Source organism: Notamacropus eugenii, chromosome 1 (assembly GCF_028372415.1).
Source record: "Notamacropus eugenii isolate mMacEug1 chromosome 1, mMacEug1.pri_v2, whole genome shotgun sequence".
Classification (NCBI taxonomy): domain Eukaryota; kingdom Metazoa; phylum Chordata; class Mammalia; order Diprotodontia; family Macropodidae; genus Notamacropus; species Notamacropus eugenii.
In genome coordinates, this window is record NC_092872.1 from 66,352,920 (window position 1) to 66,374,049 (window position 21,130).

General features: G+C 37.3%; 1 protein-coding gene across 8 annotated transcripts in view; it reads right to left on the reverse strand.

Moving 5' to 3' along the window:
• Nucleotides 1-6,145: 6,145 nt before the first annotated feature.
• PRUNE2 (prune homolog 2 with BCH domain) overlaps nucleotides 6,146-21,130 on the reverse strand; it is a 321,110-nt gene continuing 306,125 nt past the window's right edge. For 3 of the 8 annotated variants that reach the window (XM_072604875.1, XM_072604867.1, XM_072604833.1), the window contains 3 exons: nucleotides 20,713-20,751; nucleotides 16,299-16,346; nucleotides 6,146-8,984 (listed from right to left, as the gene is read on the reverse strand). In XM_072604875.1, the coding sequence (XP_072460976.1) occupies nucleotides 8,954-8,984; nucleotides 16,299-16,346; nucleotides 20,713-20,751 (118 nt within the window). In that variant the 3' untranslated portion in view covers nucleotides 6,146-8,953. The remainder of the gene's footprint in view (nucleotides 8,985-16,298; nucleotides 16,347-20,712; nucleotides 20,752-21,130) is intronic. The other 5 variants (XM_072604886.1, XM_072604852.1, XM_072604894.1 and 2 more) reach the window with 3 other exon arrangements.

Sequence of the window (21,130 nt, forward strand, 5' to 3'; positions counted from 1 at the left end):
AAATGAAAATACATAAATATATACAAAGGATTTAGCTACAAAGAAGTTTGGGAGGGAAGGCCCTAGCAACTGAGGGGGATGAGAAAAAACCTTCTTGCAGAATATTGGTGTTTAAGCTGTTTAAAAGAAGAGAAGGATTCCACGGGGGAGTGAGGAGGGAGTGCATTTCCTGGCATGAGGGCTGCCCATTGCAAAGGCTCAGCAAAGGGAGATGGAGTATCGTGTGTGAGGAACAGAGAGAAGGCCAGTCTTACTGAAGGACATAGTGCAGGAGTAGGGGAAATGCCCAGTGAGGTTGGGGCCAAGTTCCACATATGGTACAGTAGAATAAGCTGTCAGAAGACCTGGGTATTAACCTTTACTTGCCACTTATTTGCTGTAACAAAATCACTTACCCTGGACAAATTGCTTCTCTGGTCTTGGTTTCCATATTTGTAAAACAAAGGAGTTGGACTAAGATGATCTCTGAGGTCCTTCTCATCCCTATATCTATTAACCTTATTTTCCTGTCCTATTGGCCAGGCTAAATATCCATAGTTTCTTTAACAAGCACCTAGGTGGCATAATAGATAGCCCACTAGGCCTGAAGTCAAATCTTGCCTTAGGCACTTACTAGCTGTGTGACCCTGGTCAAGTCACTTAATCTCTGTCTACCTCAGTTTCCTCAACTTTAAAATGTTTGTAATAATAGGACCTACCTCCCAAGGTTGTTTTGAAGATCAAATGACACCATTTGTCAAGTGCTTAGCATAGGGCTTGATAATTTGTAGGTACTGAATAAATGCTTCCTTTCTTTTTTCTTTCCTACCTTCCTTCCCTCCATGGGATGTTCTCCAGTTCCCCCATTGTCCTGCTTTCCCTTATCAGGATGCACCCCAGTCAACATCCTTTCTAAACAGTGCTGCTCAGAATTGACCAGATACTTTGGATGTGATCTGAGTAGAACAACATCACAGAGAATTTATCACCTATCTCATTATAGACATTTTACAGAGGGAGATTTTTGAAAAGGCCATAGCAGTTTCTATGGAAATTTCAGTTAGAAGTTCTTTGCTTCTGTATGTATGTTCCATTTATTGACTTCTCTATTTTTTTAACCAATCAAATCATTCTGATTTTTACGGCTTTGTAGTATCAGTTGAGATCTAGTCCCCTTTCTTTCCTTTTTTAAAAACTATTTCCCTTGATATTCTTGACTCTTGGTTCCTCCAGATGAATTTGTTTATAGTTCTATAAAATAATCCTTTGGTAGTTTTATTCATACAGCATGGAAAAATATAAATTAATTTAGATACTATTGTCATTTTATCATATTAGCAAGCCCTACCTATGAGGGATGAATATTTCTACAATTACTTAGGTCTATTTCTTTTAATTAAAAAAAAAGTATTTTTTAGGTTTCTTTTTTTAGTTCACTATTTTGGTTTTTCTAGGTAGAACATCATGCTATCTACAAAAGTGATGGTTTCATTTCCTCTTTATGTTTATTCCCTTAATTTAATTTTCCTGTTTTATTGCTGTTGCTAGCATTTCTAGAACTATGTTATGTAGTAAAGAATGATAATGACTATCCTTGCTTTGCCCCTGACTTCACTGAAAAGTTCTCTAATCTTTCTCCATTACAGATAATGTTGACTATTAATTTTAGGTAAATGCTGTTTACCATATTAAGGAAAGGTCCATTTATTCCTATGCTTTTTAGTATTTTTAAGTGGGTGCTGTATCTCATCAATATCTTTTATAGCACCTACTGCTATAAATACGTAATTTTTTTTATTTTAATATAGTTTTCCTTATTTTGAATCAGCCTAATATTCCTCTTAAAAATCCAGCCTGGTAGTAGTGTATAATCTTTTAAATATGTTGTTGTGACTCTTTACTAATAACTTATTTAATTTTTAAAATTAGGGCTTATTAGGGATATTGGTCTATAGTTATCTTTCTTTGTTTTCTCTCCATCTCCTTTAGACCATATTCATCTTAAAGAAAACATTTGGAAAGATTACTTCTTTTCTTATTTTTGCAAACAGTTTGTAATATTGGAATTAATTGTTCTTTGTATGTTTGATAGAATTCATTTGTAAATCTAGCTGGTTGTGGGCTTTCCCCCACTTTGGAAGTTCTGTGACAAAAAGATGTTTCTTCTTGCCAGGGTCAACATGTGTAATTCCCTTTCCCTCTTATCTTCAGCATATTGTAACCTCAATGTTTCCCCTATTCTTCAATTTTCCCCATCTACTGGTTTCTTCCCTACTATTTTCAGGCATTCTCAAGTTTCCCGTATCCTTAAAAAAATCTTCACTGGGTGTTATCATCCCCTCAAGCTATCATCCTCTATCTCTTCTCTCCTTTTTAGTCAAACTTCTAGAAAAATTGTCTATACTTATGGCCTCTACTTTCTCTCTTTTCACTCCTTAAATTTTTAAAATCTGTCTTCTAATTTCATTAATCAGTTGAAATGGCTCTCTCAAAAGTTACCATACTTAATTTCCAAATCTGATGGGTTTTGCTTTGTCCTCATTCTTCTTGACCTATCTGCTGCATTTGACATTGCTGACTGTTCTCTCTTCCTGGTTACCTTCTTCTCTCAGTTTTTGAGACACTGCTCTGGTTCTCCTCTCCTCCTATCAGTTTTTGTGACCTTGCTCTGGTTCTCCTCCTACCTATCTGATTGGTGCTTTTTTAGTTTTCTTTCCTGGCCCATCTCTGTATCATACCCCAAACTCTAGGAGTTCCCCAACATTCTATTCTACACCATTTTTTCTCATCTACTATTTCCAGTTGTATTGACCTATGTCTTGCCATTAGTCTCAGATGATTATGGAGGAGTGAGGCTGATGACTTGGCACAGCCCTGCCTCATTTCAATTCAATTCACTTGCAAGCCATCACCCTCTTAATATCATTGTTCCTCTTCTAGAACAAAGGTGAACAATAATCTGTAGGTAGTAATAGCTACCCCGACTACTACAGTTGGAGACCCAATTGACCAGTTGTATTTAGGCAGTGCTGCTCCTGCTTCCCTTCCTTCCTTCTTTACCTCTTTCCACATGAGGAATCAAACCTTTACACATGGATACTCTGTACAAAGGAATATAAACTTTGATTGTCTAACCCTCAAAGATATCTTGGGGTTTAGGTGCTAGATTTTTTTTCTTCCCTACCTATTCTATCATTTTTTTTTGGAGAAAACCTGGGACAATTTAGCCTTTTGTTTCATGTAGTTTCATTTATGATTTCTTGAAATAGAACTCTGGAAAAACAGGTTTTGATAAAATAAAACCCCCTGGGATCAAATGGAGCTACTTAACTATGCCTTTAAATTCAAATCACTCTGACTCTCACAGATTGATCAGTAATAAATTCCAGCCCAAACCTCTCTTGCTCATTGTTTGAGTTTTGATGTCTCAGAGTAAGTGTAATGTAACTTGCTAATATTCCTGTTCTGGTCAGAAACCCTGAGGGTCTTCCCCTCCCAGACCGATTCTTTTGAGTAGGTAAGCTACTCAAAAGAAGTAGGTAAATCTTTTGCCTCAATTCTTATCTAGCTTTAAATCACTGAATGAGTGTTGCCTCAGACAAACCAAGGCCTAGGAAAGACCTTAGCTTGAAAAGGCCAAGGTGTCCCACTGCAACTGGGGCCATCTCCAGTTGTCCTGACCTATGTCTTGCCACCGTTCTCCTATGACTCTAGAGAACGAAGTGAGACTTTGCACAGCCCTCACATCCAATTCACTTGCAAATCAAGACATCACCCTCCTGATCCTCTTTGAGAAGACGGATGAACAGCGATCTCTGATAAAGATCAACATAACTTCCCTAGTTTCTCTTCCCTGCTTCATTCTTGCATTACCAACTGCTTTTTGGACCTTTCAAACTGGATATCCCAGATATATATGTGTGTGTGTGTATACACACATACATATACACACACATATGTATATATACACATATACACACAAATATATACATATATGTATGCATATGTGTGTATATATGTATATGTGTGTATGTACATATTTTATATATATATTTCAATAAGTCCAAAATGAACTCATCTTCTTAATTCCCCAATATGTCCTGTTTCCAAACTTTCCTATTTCTGTCTTCCATATGTCTTCCAATCTCACAGTTTCACATTCTTGACTCCATTTTCTCATCCCACATATTCAATCAGTTCCCAGACCCATCCATTTCTTTATCTTCCATATCTCTCACATGTAAGTCCTTCATTTTACTCCCATACCTACCACTTTGGTGCAAACTCTCATCAGCTCTTGCCTAAATTACTGCAACAGCATATTAACTGGTCTTCTTGACTTGTCTCTCATTATCCCAGTCCATCCTACAGATTGTTTCCAAAGTAATTTTCCTTAAGTACTGATTTGACCATGCCATTCCTCTACTTGATTAACTCCATTTACTTCTTATTGCCTCCATGATAGAATATAAACTGCTCAATTTAGTTTTTTAAATCTTTTATAACCTGGCCATGAACTATCTTTCCAGTCTCAATGATTATACCCTCTTCCCGTTCCCCGCCCCCCCCCCCCTCTGCTGCTCTACTTATTTCTTATAATTAGCAAAGTGTTAGTTTTTGTTTATATATCCATTTTGTAATTTTCTCTCATTATACTGAAGTATCTAATTCATTCACATTTTAGGTCAAAATTGTTCTATGTCTTCCTTTTGTAGGAAAATTTCGCTAAAAAATATCTTTATTTTATATTAATGAGCATGCTATAACTATGTATGGAGTATCAGAGTTGTAGATTCTGGTCCTCTTTAGGAAAAGTGTGCTCACAGGGTAGACTCCCTAGTCTATAAAAACCCATACTTTTGCATCAGTGTAGTCATAAAACATTAGCTGAACAGTTACACAGGGTGAGACAACTCAGGGTGGAGTCACTTACTTATTCTTGGCAAGTATACCAAACTAATACATACAACCTCAGCTAAAATGAATAAGTACAAGGATAAATGCAAAAGAAAATGATCCCTTAGGGCTTCGTTATGACCTGGAACACTTTTTCCAAGACTAGCTTTCATGGCCTCAAGTTACTTATTAGAGCAACCTGAATGAAACCTAGTGTCTACTTTGGAAAATTATTCCCCCTTTTCCATCATCCATAATGACCCACTTATTTTTCCTCTTCTCAGACCAGCACAATATCTATGTCCTACGTGTCTGTAAGTCATGGAACATTTACAAGGATTCATAGATATTGAAAATGAATGGATTTGTCAAATTTTGGCAGACCATATGGACTTAATTCAGGAGACACACAACATCAAGTCTCATAGAGAACATGCCGCAGCAGTGATTCATAACCTGATTTTGCAATTCCTCAGGTTGACTTTAATTATTTGGGAAAAAGGAGTGGAAAGGAGGTGTTAAAAAACTGTTTTTCTTTCAATGTGCACCATGTAGCAAACAACTATGTACCAACAACCAAACTCTGGGAATTGCTAACACAGAGGGTAGGCAACCCAGAAAAACAATAGTTATTTTAAACATTATAACTGAATATAAGTTCCCTGAAGGCAAGGAGTGTTTATTGTTGTCTGTTTATCTCCTGTCCTAGCACATTTTCTTGCATAGTAGGTATATATTAAGGTATATATTAAATGTATGCTGAATCAATCCAACCCTGAACCAAAGAGTATAGTTTGGGGTAATAGACAGGACCAGAAGTTTGAACTGGGCAACTGTTAAGGAATACATAGAAATACCATAAGTGATGGCTGTTCCTCACATAAGACATTCCAAATCTCCAGACAGAGCACTTTCACTGATCGTTGCCCATGCCTTGAATTTTCTCCACCTTCATCTCAGCTTCCTGGCTTTCTTGACTTGGTTCAAGTCTCAGCTTAAAGACCTCAGCTTTTGCTACCCCTAAATTCTGCTGCCTTCCCTCTGTTGATTATCTCCAATTTAGTGTGTGTGTGTTTTTACATATAATCGTCAGTGTGTTCTCTCTTCCATTAGACTGTGAATTTCTTAGGGAAAGGGATTGGTTTTTTTCCTTTGTATGCTCAGCACTTAGCACAGTGATTGGCACATAGTAGGAGATTAATGTATGCTTATTGACTGCCTGACATACTGAATTATATCCTCATAGAACTAAAGAAGAAATACAATAATATCTGGGATTATAACTTTTATTTCAGAATTATAGAGAGGTCATACATATGTTATTACACATTTCTGTATTGGTTAGTTTATACAATTTAGGCAGCACTGTTACACATAGATAGATATTTTTACCAAATCAAAATCTAATAGTTCAGATATACTTTATTCTGAGCAAACTGATACATAGTAGAAAAAACCCATTTGTATATAAAAGATTAATTTGTGCAATTCTAAGTGCTTCTATGTGAATTGACTACTGAGAGGCATTGATATAACTGCAAAACATATGACCATAGTTGAATATTTAAGATATCTTAAAGATGAAACCAACAAGCAGACTTTCTATTATGCCTTAAGGTAGGTCTTACTGTCAAACCTATTTTTAAATATCATATGGCTTCAATAGGAGCTTCAGAACTTCTCCCCACATTCAGCTGCTGTCTTTAAACAAGGTTTCTCACTGTCTGAGTGCCTCATCCATGAAAATTTCCACTTGTTCATTTAAGGGAGGTGTTTTGTGGGAAAGGCAATAAAGCCCCCCAAATCTTACATTCCTTTAACCACTGACTCACAGGCAAAGTGCAAGGCAGTTTCCAAAAGTCAACCAGAGAGCAAAACTGATCAAAATGTGAAAGTCAGGAGAGATATCTATATATTCAGGCATTATTTTCAGCTCCTTGGATTCTTTTGGATTTAATTAGCACAGTGCCTTTTGTCTGGACAGCAGAACTGATTTAATTGTCTATCTTTTTAGTGGAATATAAAAGCAAAGAACTGAATTTCAGAATTGGCATTCAAACAATGAAGAAACCCAAGAGAAGACATTGACTTGTAAAGCTATCCAAGGTAGACTCAGTGAAGATAAACCTACAATTGTGGATCATCAGGCTGTTTCAAATAAATCGGCAGGATGAATCAAAAGCAATGTCCAATGGTGAGATTTCAGCCTTTTCTCTAGTTGTAAATCTGTGCTTTACCAACTTATATGGATCCTCAAGCTTATCTACCCAGAACTGGACTTGTTTTCCAGATGTGAAATACAACCTGGGATCCCGGGGGCAGGAATTTTTGGAAGTGTGAGGTAAGGCTGATTATGGAATCTAAAATCTTTGAAAGAAATTATTTAATCACAGGCACATTTGTCAATGGAAAACTCAGGAGATGATATGAAAGGAAAAGCCTGGGGATTATAGAGAAAAGAGAAGTTAGGAATAAAAGTTGCAAAGAGGAGGTTGTTAAATTCAATTTGATATCCAAAGGTTGGACAGAATTCCATAGTGAACTTACGGGAGAACCTAGACAGAACTTGTCCAGAATGGGCAACCACAGAGGCACTGTGATTGGCACCATTATAGCAAGGGTTGGAGGGGGAGGAGAATTTCCAAATGATGAGACCATAGATCCATTTGAGTATTTAAGATTCTAAAGATGTCTCACAGAAAAGGTAAAGAACCACCATTCCATGGAATCAAAACTGGAATCTTCTCCATTTCTTTAATTACAGCAGTACTGGGGTGGAAACACTGTATTTCAACAACTCTCTCATTCATTCTAGCTCATAGATGATAGGTCATATTGGAAATTAAGAACATATATCAGAAAAAAGTGAGATTAGCATCAAATGTTGTCCATTAAAGGCTTTTTAAAGACAGCCTCCATTTTGGCCATGTTAATAAATACTGCCAGACTAACATTTTTGTGGTCAGTAGTTTGCCATCTTTTTTCAAAAGGCTATGCATTTTAATCTCAAATAGTATGAAAGGGGTTTATATAATTTATAAAAACAGAAAATAAAATTAGGTATGTTTACTCATTTATTCTATTGGGTAAATACAGACTTAAATACAAATGAACAAAGCATAGGCCTACAAATTCAAAATAAAGCTGCTATGTAAAATGGAGCATATTGACAAAATGTGAAGGAATTACTTTTTATAAATAAGAGCTCACTGTAAACCTGTAGTCAAAGGAGAGATTCTTCAAGCACATTTGTTTTTATGAGTGGTTGACTTTTTGTGTTTTCTATTGTATGCTGTTAATATTTTCAGTTAGCAGGACCAACACTAAGTTGAGAGTCCAGAGTGAAGGACCCGCAAAACCATGCACATGTTGCATTTCAATTTCCCTAGCCTTAGGATGCCTACTTAGACACTGTGGGATGAACGGTTTTTTAAAAGACCACATCTTAAGAAAAATAAGTTGTCAGATGAGATGATAAAAAACAAAATTTGTTTGGGTTCAAACAAGAATTTCTTTCTGGTAAGTTTCTTTAAGGGATGCTCACTGGTTGCTGAACTAGGCAGTTTAAGGACCAAGGTTCCATACTCTGCATTGTGAACTATGGACCAAAGTGAGTAGGAAAAGCTATATAGATAAGCCTAAGTATAACAGAGGACAACATGAAACCATCTTCATCTAAAATGCTTATGAAGGAAAAGAAGTAATCTATGGAATTAAAGTGCCTTATCTCTTAATACCCCTGTTTGGCTTATCTAAGAGGTTGAGGGTAGTGATGGAAGGGAGAGATATTACAGTCAGCAATGCATAAAAACAGAACTCTCCACTTTCTTGGGAGGGTTTAACTAAAGAGCACATGAGGTTCATGATCACAGGATAATAACTTAACTGAACACATACACACACAATTACATAAAAATTATGGTTAAATGAAAGGAATTCACCACTGCTTCCCCCCACCTCCACCCTGAAGTTTCGGCACCAGAAAGTGCAAAGTGAGTCATCAGTCATCTCTTCTAGGTAGATATGTTTTAGAAAGGCTTCAATTCAGGAATCATTTTCTTCTGCAAACTTCCACCAACTATAGTTTTTCCTTCAGCTTCATGTCAATACTTCCAAGATGAGAAGTTAAAAGAGGAGGAGAGGAGAGAAAAGCATGAGGTCACTGTTCAGCATTCACCTGTCACATTTTTAAAATTTTCATTCCTTCTACTGTTCCCTTAAAATAAATCATGCAGGACCTTGATGAGAAAACTAGATGGAATAAAATCCTTCTCCAGTTCCTGATCCCCACTCCTCCCTTTACCATATGAGAACAGCTAATATTCTTTCTTATAGTAAATTTCCCTGGAAGCATTTTAGGCCATGTTCAGGCTTTGATTTGGGGTTCGTTCTTATTTGTAGGATAATATGAGTGAAATGTGTTCCTTCCTTGGAAGTAAGGCATCCATAAAAAAATTTAAATAACCTATTTAAGACAGACCAAACAAGTGGTTAGCCTGAAAGATGGAATTTCCAATAAAGGACTAATTGATTTTCAGTTAAACACAGAAGAAATATTTTCTAGGAACCAAATGATTTGCCCTAAAGAGGTAGAGTAATTTAAATGGGTGGAAACATCAAAAATTTTGTGTATCACCATCAACTGTTATCTTCCCTCCCCAGACAGAAGAGAAAGGAAAGTCAATTGATAACCTTCAGGAGAATATTGGTCAAAAAGGACAAATTGTTGGATTAAGTTAGTTTTGAAGTTTTGCAATGTCATTTTTCTATGTTCCCATCAGTCTCTGTTCCTTAGATAACACCTAACACCCCTCCTCTTGACATTACACTTGATATAGATCCCTATGGTCAATCTTTCTGTTGTGGGAACCACCTTTCTGTTTTTAATTTTATTTCATTTAACAGTCAGATTCTGCAACTTATTTTTATGATGGCAGAATAATAACTTCAAAACATCTCAGACTCCTCTGAGGTATTAACGACTTGCAGAACTATAAGATTTTACTTATTCTCACTATAAGGAGGGTTTCAAAAAAAAAAAAAACTTTCACTACCTTTATGATTCCCTCAGGTTGGAGTCTTCTCCCTTTCTCAACCAAACTGAGAAAACATAGTTGAGTTCATTACTTTTCTCTTCTTTCACTCAATTCTTTGTTATCTGGATTTTAATATCACTAAACTAAAATTGTTCTTTCCAAAATTAACAATAATCTTTTAACTGGTAAATCCAAAAGCCTCATTCTCATCCTACTTGACCTCTGCAGAATTTAACACTATGAATCACCCTCTCCACATGGATATTCTCTTCTGTCTAGGTTTTTGTGTCTCAACTGTTTCTTGGCTTTCCTGTAATTATCTGACTGCTCCTTCTCAGTCTTCTTTTCTGGACCATCATCCATATCACACCTCCTAACTGTGGGTGTACCCCAAGGCTTTATTTTTAGCTCTTTTCTCTTCATGTTGTCTCTTAGTCATCTCATCAGCTTACACCGATTTAATTATTTCGAAACTGATGACTCTTAGATCTACTTATACAGCTTTAGTCTCTTTCCAGAGCATGGGTCTTATATTACCAACTGCCTTTTAGACATTTTGAATGAATGTCCCAGAGATATCATAAACTCAACATGTCTGAAACAGAATATATTGATTCCCCTCTCCCACTCCTATCTCTAACCCACTTCTCTTACAAATTTCCCTGTTTCTACCAAGGAGACCACCATCCTTCCTGTCACCCAAGCTTGTAATTCCTCACTTCCACTCACTCTATATATCGAATCAGTTGCAAAATCTTTTCATTTCCACCTCTACCACAACTCTCACTTCTGTTTCCTTGTCTTCATTCATACAAATTGCCACTCTAATTCAGGCCTTCGTAAGATCTTGTCTTGACTATCTTAAAAGCCTCCTAATTGATTGTCATGCCCTGTCTTTCCCCTGCAATTCAACTTCTACATAATTATCCAAACTGATTTTCTTAAAGCCCAGGTCTGAGTTTGTTATTCACCTATTCAACAAATTGCAGTGGCTTCCTTTTACCTCTAGGATCAAATATAAACTCCTCTGCTTGCCATTTAAAGCCCTTTCAACCTGGTCCTACCTGCCTTTCCATCTTGATCACTATGTGTACTATTGTCCAGCCAAACTGAACTTGTTACTGTTTCTCATATGCAGTATTTCATATTCAGTCTCTATACCTTTGCAATAGCCGTCTGCCATACCTGGAATGCGTTTCCTCTTCCCTCTATCTCAGAGAATCCCTAGTTAACCTCCAGGCTCAGAATAAGTTCCACTTTCTACATGAAGCCTTTCCTGATTCCCCTAATTTATGGTGCCTTCTACCCAACCCCCTCTGAAAAAAAAAATGTTGTATTCTTGTATCTATTTTGTATGTACATGTGTGTATGTACATGTATGTGTATGTTGTTTACCCTGACTAGACCGTAAATTGTCAATAACAGAAACTGTTCTGTCTTTGTATCTCTAGTGCTTAGCACTGTTTCTAGCACATAGTAGGTACTTAATAAAAACCTACTGATTTATCAATTGATTCATTATGATGAACACATTTTATATATTTACATAACAATAATTTATTTGTGCTGTTTCAAGAATGGGTTTGTTTTCTGAGCTATGGTATTTCATGCTAATGCATCCATATTATAATCTACTCTCACCCTTGAATCTTTTTCTGTCAAAAGAGAATACTCTTTTTTACCTTTTGTACCTCAATGCCTGGTCCTTTAATAGACTTTATTCAGTTGACTGAGTTACTGGAGTTCTCTAACCTAAGTTGCTGTTCATTTGTCTCTTTATCTGAAGACTTTAAGAGTCTGCTCTCTGTTCTACCACACAGATCGCTAAGGAAATCTGAACCAATATTGGGCTCAGGGTTCACCCAGAGAGATATTATTTTAAAATGATTCTTCAGGATGACAATTACCCATTTATAATCATTCTTTCCAGGTTCAAAGCTGCATCACAAAGCTGATGAGAATATTGTCCCATCAGGAGACAATTGGGTTCTTTCTAGAAGTCTCTATCCCTCTCCACAGTCATTTACATTTTACATTCCCCATAGTTATTCTTAGGGTCATATCTTAGGGCCATAATTCCTGCCTGTAGTCTTGGGTTCAATGCTTTCTTCTGTTGTGAACAAAGAGATGTGTGATTAAGACTTTACACAGGCACAAAAAAGTCTGGGTTTTACATTTACAAATAAATAAATATAACCTTGTTCTAACAGGCTGAATAGTAAAATCTGAGGCACACAGCTAATGGTGAAGTTGGAAATGCAGAATGCTGGCCACACATGTTTAAATGATGCTAATGTTTCTTTCAAACAGAAACATATTCACTGAGGTATGTATTTTTCAGTTTCAGGGAATGAATAAGTAAATTTTATTTACACATGAAAATGAGAAAACAAAATTCTGGGATTGGTTTTTGAAAACTTGGCACAGTATATTTATGGAAAATTAGATTTTGATCAGAACTGATGGGAACAGTTTTCTGCCAGTAAGTTTAATAGTGAGGCACTGGGATAATTCTATTATTTTTCATTATTTTGGTGGCTATTTAAAAACTGAGGGTTGCAGAATGCCCAATAGGATAGTTTAGTGATGTATTAAACCCAATGTGTCTTTCTTTTCTTTGAAAATAGGAGAAAGCAGTACATTTCTTTTCAGTAACCCCTATTCAGTGTCACCAAAAAGCTCTTTAAAACTTAAATCAATCCTGTGCCATTTACAAAAGGCATAAATTGCTTCCACAAAAAAAAAACTCCCACTTTGCACATATCCTTCCCAAAAGCATGGAATAGCAATATTAGAAAACCAGAGAAAATAATTTGGAGCTTACAAAAAGGAAAAAGAGAGAGGACAGAAAGTAGGAGGGAAAGACTTCTATCCAATCCCCAAACCCAATCACATTCTTGACACTGGTATTGTGGATGTGGAGAGAAGAGGATTTGAAAAATAAAGGGGAGAATGGGTAAGGAAGGTGAGAGAGGTAAAAAGAGGGAAATGGAAGGACAAGATGGATTCTCCAAAGTGGTTTACATCCCTCAGAAGGGTGGAAGTGGAATCAGACATAAAAAAGAAAAATAGTTCTCCTTCCATGCCCCACCCCAAGCACTAGAATAAACTTAGATTAAAATGAAAAGAACTTTCCCTTGCCCTCATCCCAAATCAAAACATAGATACATGAAAGTATAGGACAAAAGAGATCAGACAGTGGTCTGGGTAAACTCCAAAGCAGTTGCAGCAGGGAGGGTTTATTGAGATTCTAGAATTCGATATCCATGCCCTTTCAGGCAACTGTGGAACATGGAGCTCTGTTAGGGAGAAATTATATATTTGTGTAGAAAGGGTGATCTTTTCCAAACCTTCCATAGCAAAATTCCTTCATGTTAAATTTTCCCTTCACATCAAAGTTTTAAGGCAAGGGTGGTCCACAGTAAATAGCTGCTCAGTTTTCAGGGTTTCAATGAAAGTATTTTAGACTTTACTTTCTAGCCATATAATTTACTTCTGCCCCCTCCGTGATGTGTTTTTGAGATATGTTCCATACTTCCAATGGGTTTGACCAAATACATACAGTTTTTATTCAGTTTGTCTAGAATTGATAGGATCATAGGTTTTGAGCTGAAAGGGATCTTAGAAGTCACTAAATCTAACCTCCTCATAATACTGGTGAGGAAACTGAAGCCCAGAGGATTTCATGACTGGTTCGGGGGGGTCACACTATTACTAGGGGGCTGAAGTGGGATTCAAACCCATGTCTTCCTGACTCCAGGTCCAACACTCTGCCATGACACCATGCTCTTGTTCTCCCAGATAATGTGCATGAGAAGTCTAAAGGAGTCAGAATGGTTCCCAGGTGTTTCATGAAGCAAAGTAAATAGGATGGTCACATTTGAATTGTGATTGCGCCATCCCTCTCAGAGTTCCAAGGATTAGTAAGTGATACAGAAAGTTCTACAAACACAGTTCATCTGAAGGCCATTCATGGAAAGGAAAAGTTTTTTCTAAGAGACCATACTGGTAAAACAACAGATTTCATGAAGCATCCCATGCTACTGACAGGCTGTTTGACCCTGGGCAAATCACATAATCGCTCTGAGCCACAGTTTTCTCATATACACAAAGGGGAATAGACCAGATGATTTCTAAGGTACTTTTCTACTCTCAGATTCTATGATTCTTTACAAGGATACTAGGGTATTAAGGCTACCCTAATTAGTTGTGTATGCAAAGCAAATACTTCTCTCCCTCCCCACTCAAAAAAAAATCAAAAGCACTATGGCAAGTAAAAATGCCCCATCTTCTGTACCATCATGCATGTATGCCTCATGGTAATACGATAGTCCCCCTGAGTTCTTGAAGTCCATGCCAGCGGCACCCACTGATCATCTGGCATCAGACAATGTATGCTTTGGGAGGACCAGCCTCACTAACCTCAGAGAAGGTCAGTACCAATAGGTTGGCCATATGGTGATAGATTCTTTGGCCATGGCAACCCATGAAACAAAGGAAAACACTGAAGCGTCCCTCAATCTTATGTGACTTCCTTTTGCTTCTACAGGGACAGTGGAGAGTGCAGTACCAGATGCCAAATATTAGACCCCAATTCTATGGCAGATTTAGAGGAGGCAATAATAATGATAATAAAGATAAAGAATATCGCCACCACCACCAATAATAACTATTATTTGAATAGTACATTAAAGCTTATTCAGCACTTTATTTTTGAGAGTTAAATTAAAAAATGCTAATAAACAAAAATCCATTTTTTTTCTCCTCATCATTCTTCCTATTTGGGGGAAGGAAGAAAAAAACTCGTAACAAATAGCCATAGTTAAGCAAATCAAATTCTCACTTTGCATATCCACCTACATATATATATATACATATATATATATATACACCCATACACATATATACATATAAACATATGTGTGTGTGTGTGTGTGTGTGTGTATCAGTCTTCACCCTGATGCCATCACCTCTCTTTAGAGAGAAGGGTAGCATGCTTCATCATCAAAGCTCTGTGGCAAAACCCTTCACATATATTGTCTCATTTGACCATTACAATGACCTCATAAAGTAGGGGCCGTTATTATCCCCATTTTAGAGATACAGAAACTAAGACTGAGAGTAATTAAATGACTTTCCCAGGGTAACACAGCTAGTAAGTGTCAGAGGCAGGTTTTGAACTCAGTTCTCCCTGACTCAAAGTCCAATGTTCTATCCAGTGGACAACCTGGTTGCCTCAAGCACCACAAAGGATGGACAGGCAAGGATGGGTTACAGTCTGTATTGCTAGAGGTCATACTCCCTTAAATGAGATTAAAGGGGGACTTCAGAAGTCAAATAGGACAGTGGCCTGATTTTACAGATGAGGAAAAATGAGGTTCAGTTAAGTTCAGTGACTTACATGAGGTCATACAGGTAGCAAGCATCAGACAAAGGATCTAAAATCAAGTCTTCAAACCTACCACAATGAACTAAAAAGAAGATGGAATTTACATCCCAGCATCTTGTTCAGATCTGGCATTGCTACTTATTATCTGTGTGACATTGGGCAAGTTACCAGTTCCTGCATCTCTCTGGGTCAAAGCTTCTCCATCTTTTAAAAGGAAAGATTTGGACTAAATGATTTCTAATATTTCGTTCCAACTATAATTTCTATGATCCTGTATTGCTGATCTGCATACTCAGCCTCCACCTCCCAAACTGTTCTTGAATCTGACACTGGTATATAATTCAAAAGAAATGTCCATAGGAACCATGTCTTCTGTCAGAGCCATACATAGATTGACTCCTGGGACAAGCAGTCTGAAATGTGCCCATAAGCAAACTTTGTAACTGATGACATAAATTAATTTAAGAAGTGATTGACAAATTAGGGAGACAGTATAATATAGTGGTTCTGAGTATAGGTTGGAAGACCTGGATTCAGATCTTGCTTTAGTCACTTACTACCTTTGTGATCTTGGGCAAATCCTGGACCTATTTCATCTCCTACAAAATGAGAAGGTTGGATAAGGAGGCTTCCAAGGTCCCTTCCAGCTCTATAGTAGATCTATGAACTCAAATTCAATTGAATAGAACACTCCATTGAAGAAAAACACACGTTAAATTTTGTTTCCTTGAAGTTTCAGTGCTTTGGGGACCACTTCAAGAGGTTGTAGGTTTAGGATGGAAGTAAGTAAAACAGACTGTGGAAGTGGTATTCTTAAGTGGCAGTGAACCAACCCAACTTCATGGAAGCCTGACTTCTAGTTACTGATGAGGCCATAAACATTAAGGCTAGCTGGACAACTGAGATGAGTTTACCCATTCCTCAAAGCCTTCTGTCCCTGTGCAGCCACAAGTTATTACAAACAAAAACAGAGCTGCCATGAATTGTGAATTTCTTACTCCTGCTCCACAGAAGACATTTCTGGATCATTGGAAAGGCAGCTAGCTCTGGGTACAAGGGAAAAGAGGAAGCCGTGAACATTTTCTTTCTCCCCACAGTGACCACTTGGCAGGCATAGCATATTTCAGGAGTCTGTCAAGTGTTTAAGTACTAAACCACCATTTACATAGTACTAATTGGTACACAGCCTAGTAACTTGAGAAAGACAATGGTTCTCTGAGCATCTATTTTATTTTTGAACAATAATTAACCTTGATTTGGAAAGTACAAAAAGACAAGTGAAATGTGAATACTTTAAGGACTCTGCAGCTGCAATGTGGTGGGAAAAGCCTCGGAAGACTTTGTTTGGAGCCATGAAACCATTTGGGTGGAACATTGATTGGGCCGTTTGCCCTTTCCGGGCTTTAGGTTTCTAATTTATAAAATGAGGAGGAAAGACTGGATCATTGCTAAGGTTGATTCCCTCTTCATTCTCTGATTCCTTGACCCAGAAAGAATTTCTGCCTTTCTTTACTCTGATTACAATTATACAGGTGACTGAGTGAAAATAAATATGACTGGAAGATTTAATTCTCACCCTCAAATAAGGAAACATTTTTCCTTCCATGTAGGGTTTCACTACATAGAAGTGTTATTATTACATTTAGCAAGAATGTTTACAGTCAACCCTCAATTATGTGGAAATAATTATTGACATGGTTGATTGCCTAAGCTAAAATACTATGCTATGTCATCTCTCACCAAATTCCAAACATAGTTTATGGTAACTTGCCCCTAGTGAGCAAACTAAAGTGGACTCGATCAGATTATTCTCTGCTATAAACAACATATTATTCAGGAAGGTTAATCTGGGGAGGAGGCCAAGCACTGTGGTAGAAAAATATCAATCAAATTATTTTTAAAAGTGGTATTCCCTCTAATATTGTGTTTTTTCTTTGCTAACAGAGTGCAGATCACAAGAAGAAAAACTGGTATAGTACCAGCACATAGTAGGTGCATAATAAATTTGATTATTGTTGATGCATTGAATTCAACCTGTGACAAAATTTAGCTCCACCTGTCAAGTTATGGTGTATTTTGGCACTTGTGTATCCCATCAAAATGTATCCCATCCCATCAAAGAAAAGAATAATTACTCATATTTATATCATATTTATTTAGTGCTCTACTCATATGTCAACATGTCATGGGCCTGTCACACATAAGTGATATAAACCACTTAGAATCCTTTACAAGACATTCAGAACTCTCTACAGAAGACGTCACCTCTTTTTTATTTTCTAAGTTTTCTTCTACGTGAAACTCATATTTTAGAACTTACTTTTTTTGGTCTCCAAAGATTTCTCCCCCTCCCTACATATTTTTTGTCCATGTAGAGGAAACTCAAGACTTTATCCTCTGTGCCACATGGCTTCAGAATTTTTCAGATTAATCATTTAATTCAAAATGTATTTCAATGTGTACAGTGGCTGGACTTCTCAATTAAATTTATAGTGTAAGTAAAAAACAAGGTGAGTTTAGTCATGAATAGCCAGTCAGGTGGTTTCAGTCTGTGAACTCATTCATGGTGACTCAGTGATGGCCAAGGAGGGGTGTTTGACCTAGAAAAACTCCTCCAAAACTTCTGGAACAAGTGTGGCAGTGAAAGAGGAGGGAGTGGTACAGTTTTCACATCATTACCCACGATTCTTTGGTGGGGTTGATTTTCTGACAAAAATATGCTTGCGATGAGGCAGACAAAGCTTAAGACAAAGAGAAGCTAAGTACTAGAATCAGGATTAGAATTTCCCGCATCTGGCCACATAATAGGACCTGTTCCTCCAACTTGTATTTTTCCTCTTTATATGTCTGCATCTGGGCAAATGCATTTCTAATGCTTTAAAGACACACCTTCGATATTAATAGAAGCAAGCATCAAGTTGGGCTGATGCTTCAGGCTTAAAGTCCAGAACCACCTGCTGTATCACAGAGAAATTGGGAAAATATGGTGCTTTTAAGGTAAGTCTGTAATCAGAACAATGCCCCTCTCTAGAGAAGAGAGGTCAGGTCAATGATAATATGACCTTCCAGTGCAGTGTGGAATGGGGAAGGGAGAGATCTGAGGGGAAAACACAAAAATTAAAAAAAAATCCCCAAACAAAAATGATTACCCTATATAGAAAGGGAGCAAAATAAATAGCAATTGAGGAAGAAATTCTACTGGTGAGAAATGATTAATATAACAGTTGAACAGTACTCAGTAAATAGTGTTTTTCAATAGCCCTTTTAATCCACAAAATAGGCTATCACCCACCCACTGATCAGAATCAGAATCAGAATCAGAATCAGAACAAGAAACACAACGACATATTTCTTTAATGGGCTGCCTTCAATACTTAATGCTAAATTTAGGTGAAAATAAATCCCAGGGAGGAGGAAATACTGTTCCTGCACTGGCATGATGGGCCAAGGTGAAGCTTACTGGTTACTTGACGGTTTTCTTCCTTCCCCATTATCATAGTTCTGCAGAATTATTGTACATTTCAGCTAAAAGCTTCATTAGAAGGCAAATGGGTTCTACCTGAGGTTCAATTTATATCATTTAAAGCCACATCAGCTCAGTGGATCGACAGGGGAAGGAAAGATTTCCCAGAAAACTAAGAGGTGAGATTTTCCCAGTGAAAAAAAAAAACCAAACTATTCCTTCTGTTTCAAGCCACAAAGAATATGAGCAACGCCACAAATAAATGTAGGGTCTGAGTGCTATATGCAAAGAAAGTATGTGTGTGTGTGTGTGTGTGTGTGTGTGTGTGTGTGTGTGTGTGTGTGTGTGTGTGTGTGTGTGAGTGAGTGTCTTTGAGAGTGAGCACATAGATAACTCTAGTCATGAGTAAGTACTGGTATCCAATTGGTCAGTATTCATGTATAAAAACATCACAAATTTTTACTAATTTGCCTCTTACCAATGAATAATAATAGCTAATAGCCAGTATTTTATGATGACTGAAGGTTTAAAAAGTGCTTTATATGTAGCATTTATATGGCATTTTAAAAGTTTACAAAGCACTTTCCATACATTAACACCTTCACTCCTTACAACTACCTTGGAGGTTGGTGCTATTATCAATCCCCATTTTATAGATGAGGAAACTGAAGCAAACAGAGGTTAAATAACTTGCCTGGGATCACACAGCTAATGAGTATCTGAGGCAGGTGTTCCTGATTTAAGTCCAACACTTTATCCTTTGTGCCACTTGGTGTGAGAATTTATTCAGATTAAAATTAATGAAATCAGAATATATTGAAATATATATAGCAGCTGAGCTTGTCAGGTAAATTCCTAGTGAAAGCAAAAGTTTTCTGGTGGGGTAGATGACAGTTTCTTAAATAGAACATAGTTCCCAAAGAGCAGCAGTCTTTATCGATATGATATCATATTGATAATATCAATATGATAATTACAAATAGTTCTTATCTGTTCATTCTAGTAGCTCCTAGTGGGTATCTACTTATTAGTGACTAACGTAAGGTTACTGCTTATCTTAGAAAGAAAAGAGCTACATTTTAAAAAACAAGATGGGATTGGTATGATTTCTTGGGTATGGAGAATTTTCAGATGAGGAAACACCCTCTCACCAATGAAGCCTGACTCCTCTACAACTGCTAGTCCCAGAGTCACCAGGAACATTGAGCAGTAAACTGATTAGCCCAGGGTTACACAACCAAGAACGACTGGAATCCCAGTTTTCCTGGGCTCCCAGGTCAATTCTCTATCCACTCCATCGCTCTTCCTCTCTTACCAAACATATTACAAGTTTAGGTTTTCTATTAATTCATTTTGGCCTTCCAGTTCCTAAACATTAGTAAGGTTTTGCTACATTGATGGATGTATCACATGTGGATACTACAGTACCTTAGAGCAGAGGTGTTAAACACGTTGCCGCAGATGGCCCAGCACGCCTGAGTGCAGCCGAACCAGATTAGAATGTAATTGGGAAATATTTAACAAAATGAATGAAAATACAATAAAACATAGTAACATTCATTTTAAAGCTAAGTCAGTATTCCACCAGCAGGGGATTCTTAGGCATGAATTAGTGGCCCTCATTTTTGAGTTTAATACCGCTGCCTGAGAGAGGAAATTCCAAGAGGCAGGGATCCAAGATGTGTGAGCTTAATCATGTACCTAAATACTGTGCATGCTCAAGAAATGTTAACCAACCATAATTACATTTGTCAAAATAGTTGAGACCGAGGGCAAACAGAGTTCAATTAGATTCAAGGAGATTGCTTTCACAGGAGAACAGGGGCAGTTTGTTTTCAAAGGTCAGCACTATTCTCTGGATGCAGGTATAAGCATCAAACATGCAGTTTCTCCCAATCCATTCCTGAAAAGTAAGCAAAGGTAACGCGAAGCAGCAAACAGAATCTTACTTAGCTCTTTCGGATGCTTCTCTCAGCTCTTCATCCAGTCTGCATGAGCAAAAAGGATAGGTGTTTTCAATGAAACAAAAAGGAAGCAGAGCATGAGAGAAAAAACCCAGCAAAGCAAAGCAAAACATTAGTGTGGTCTACATGTAAATAAGCAGACTTTTCAAACAGTCAACTGAGGGTTATGCCTGGGCTAAACTCCTTCAATTAAACATGGTGTCATTTCTGCCCACTCAATTGCTAGGTAATTTTATTTTGCAAATTCTTTCAATCTGAAGGCAGATAGAAAAGTAGCAGGGGATTTGAGACATGCGCATCATATAAAGCTGAAAAATAGCATTCACTTGCTTTGTCTGGCACTCAGAATGTTAGCTGGCAGCCTGGGACAATTCAAGGATGTGTCTTGTTTAGTAGCTGCAAA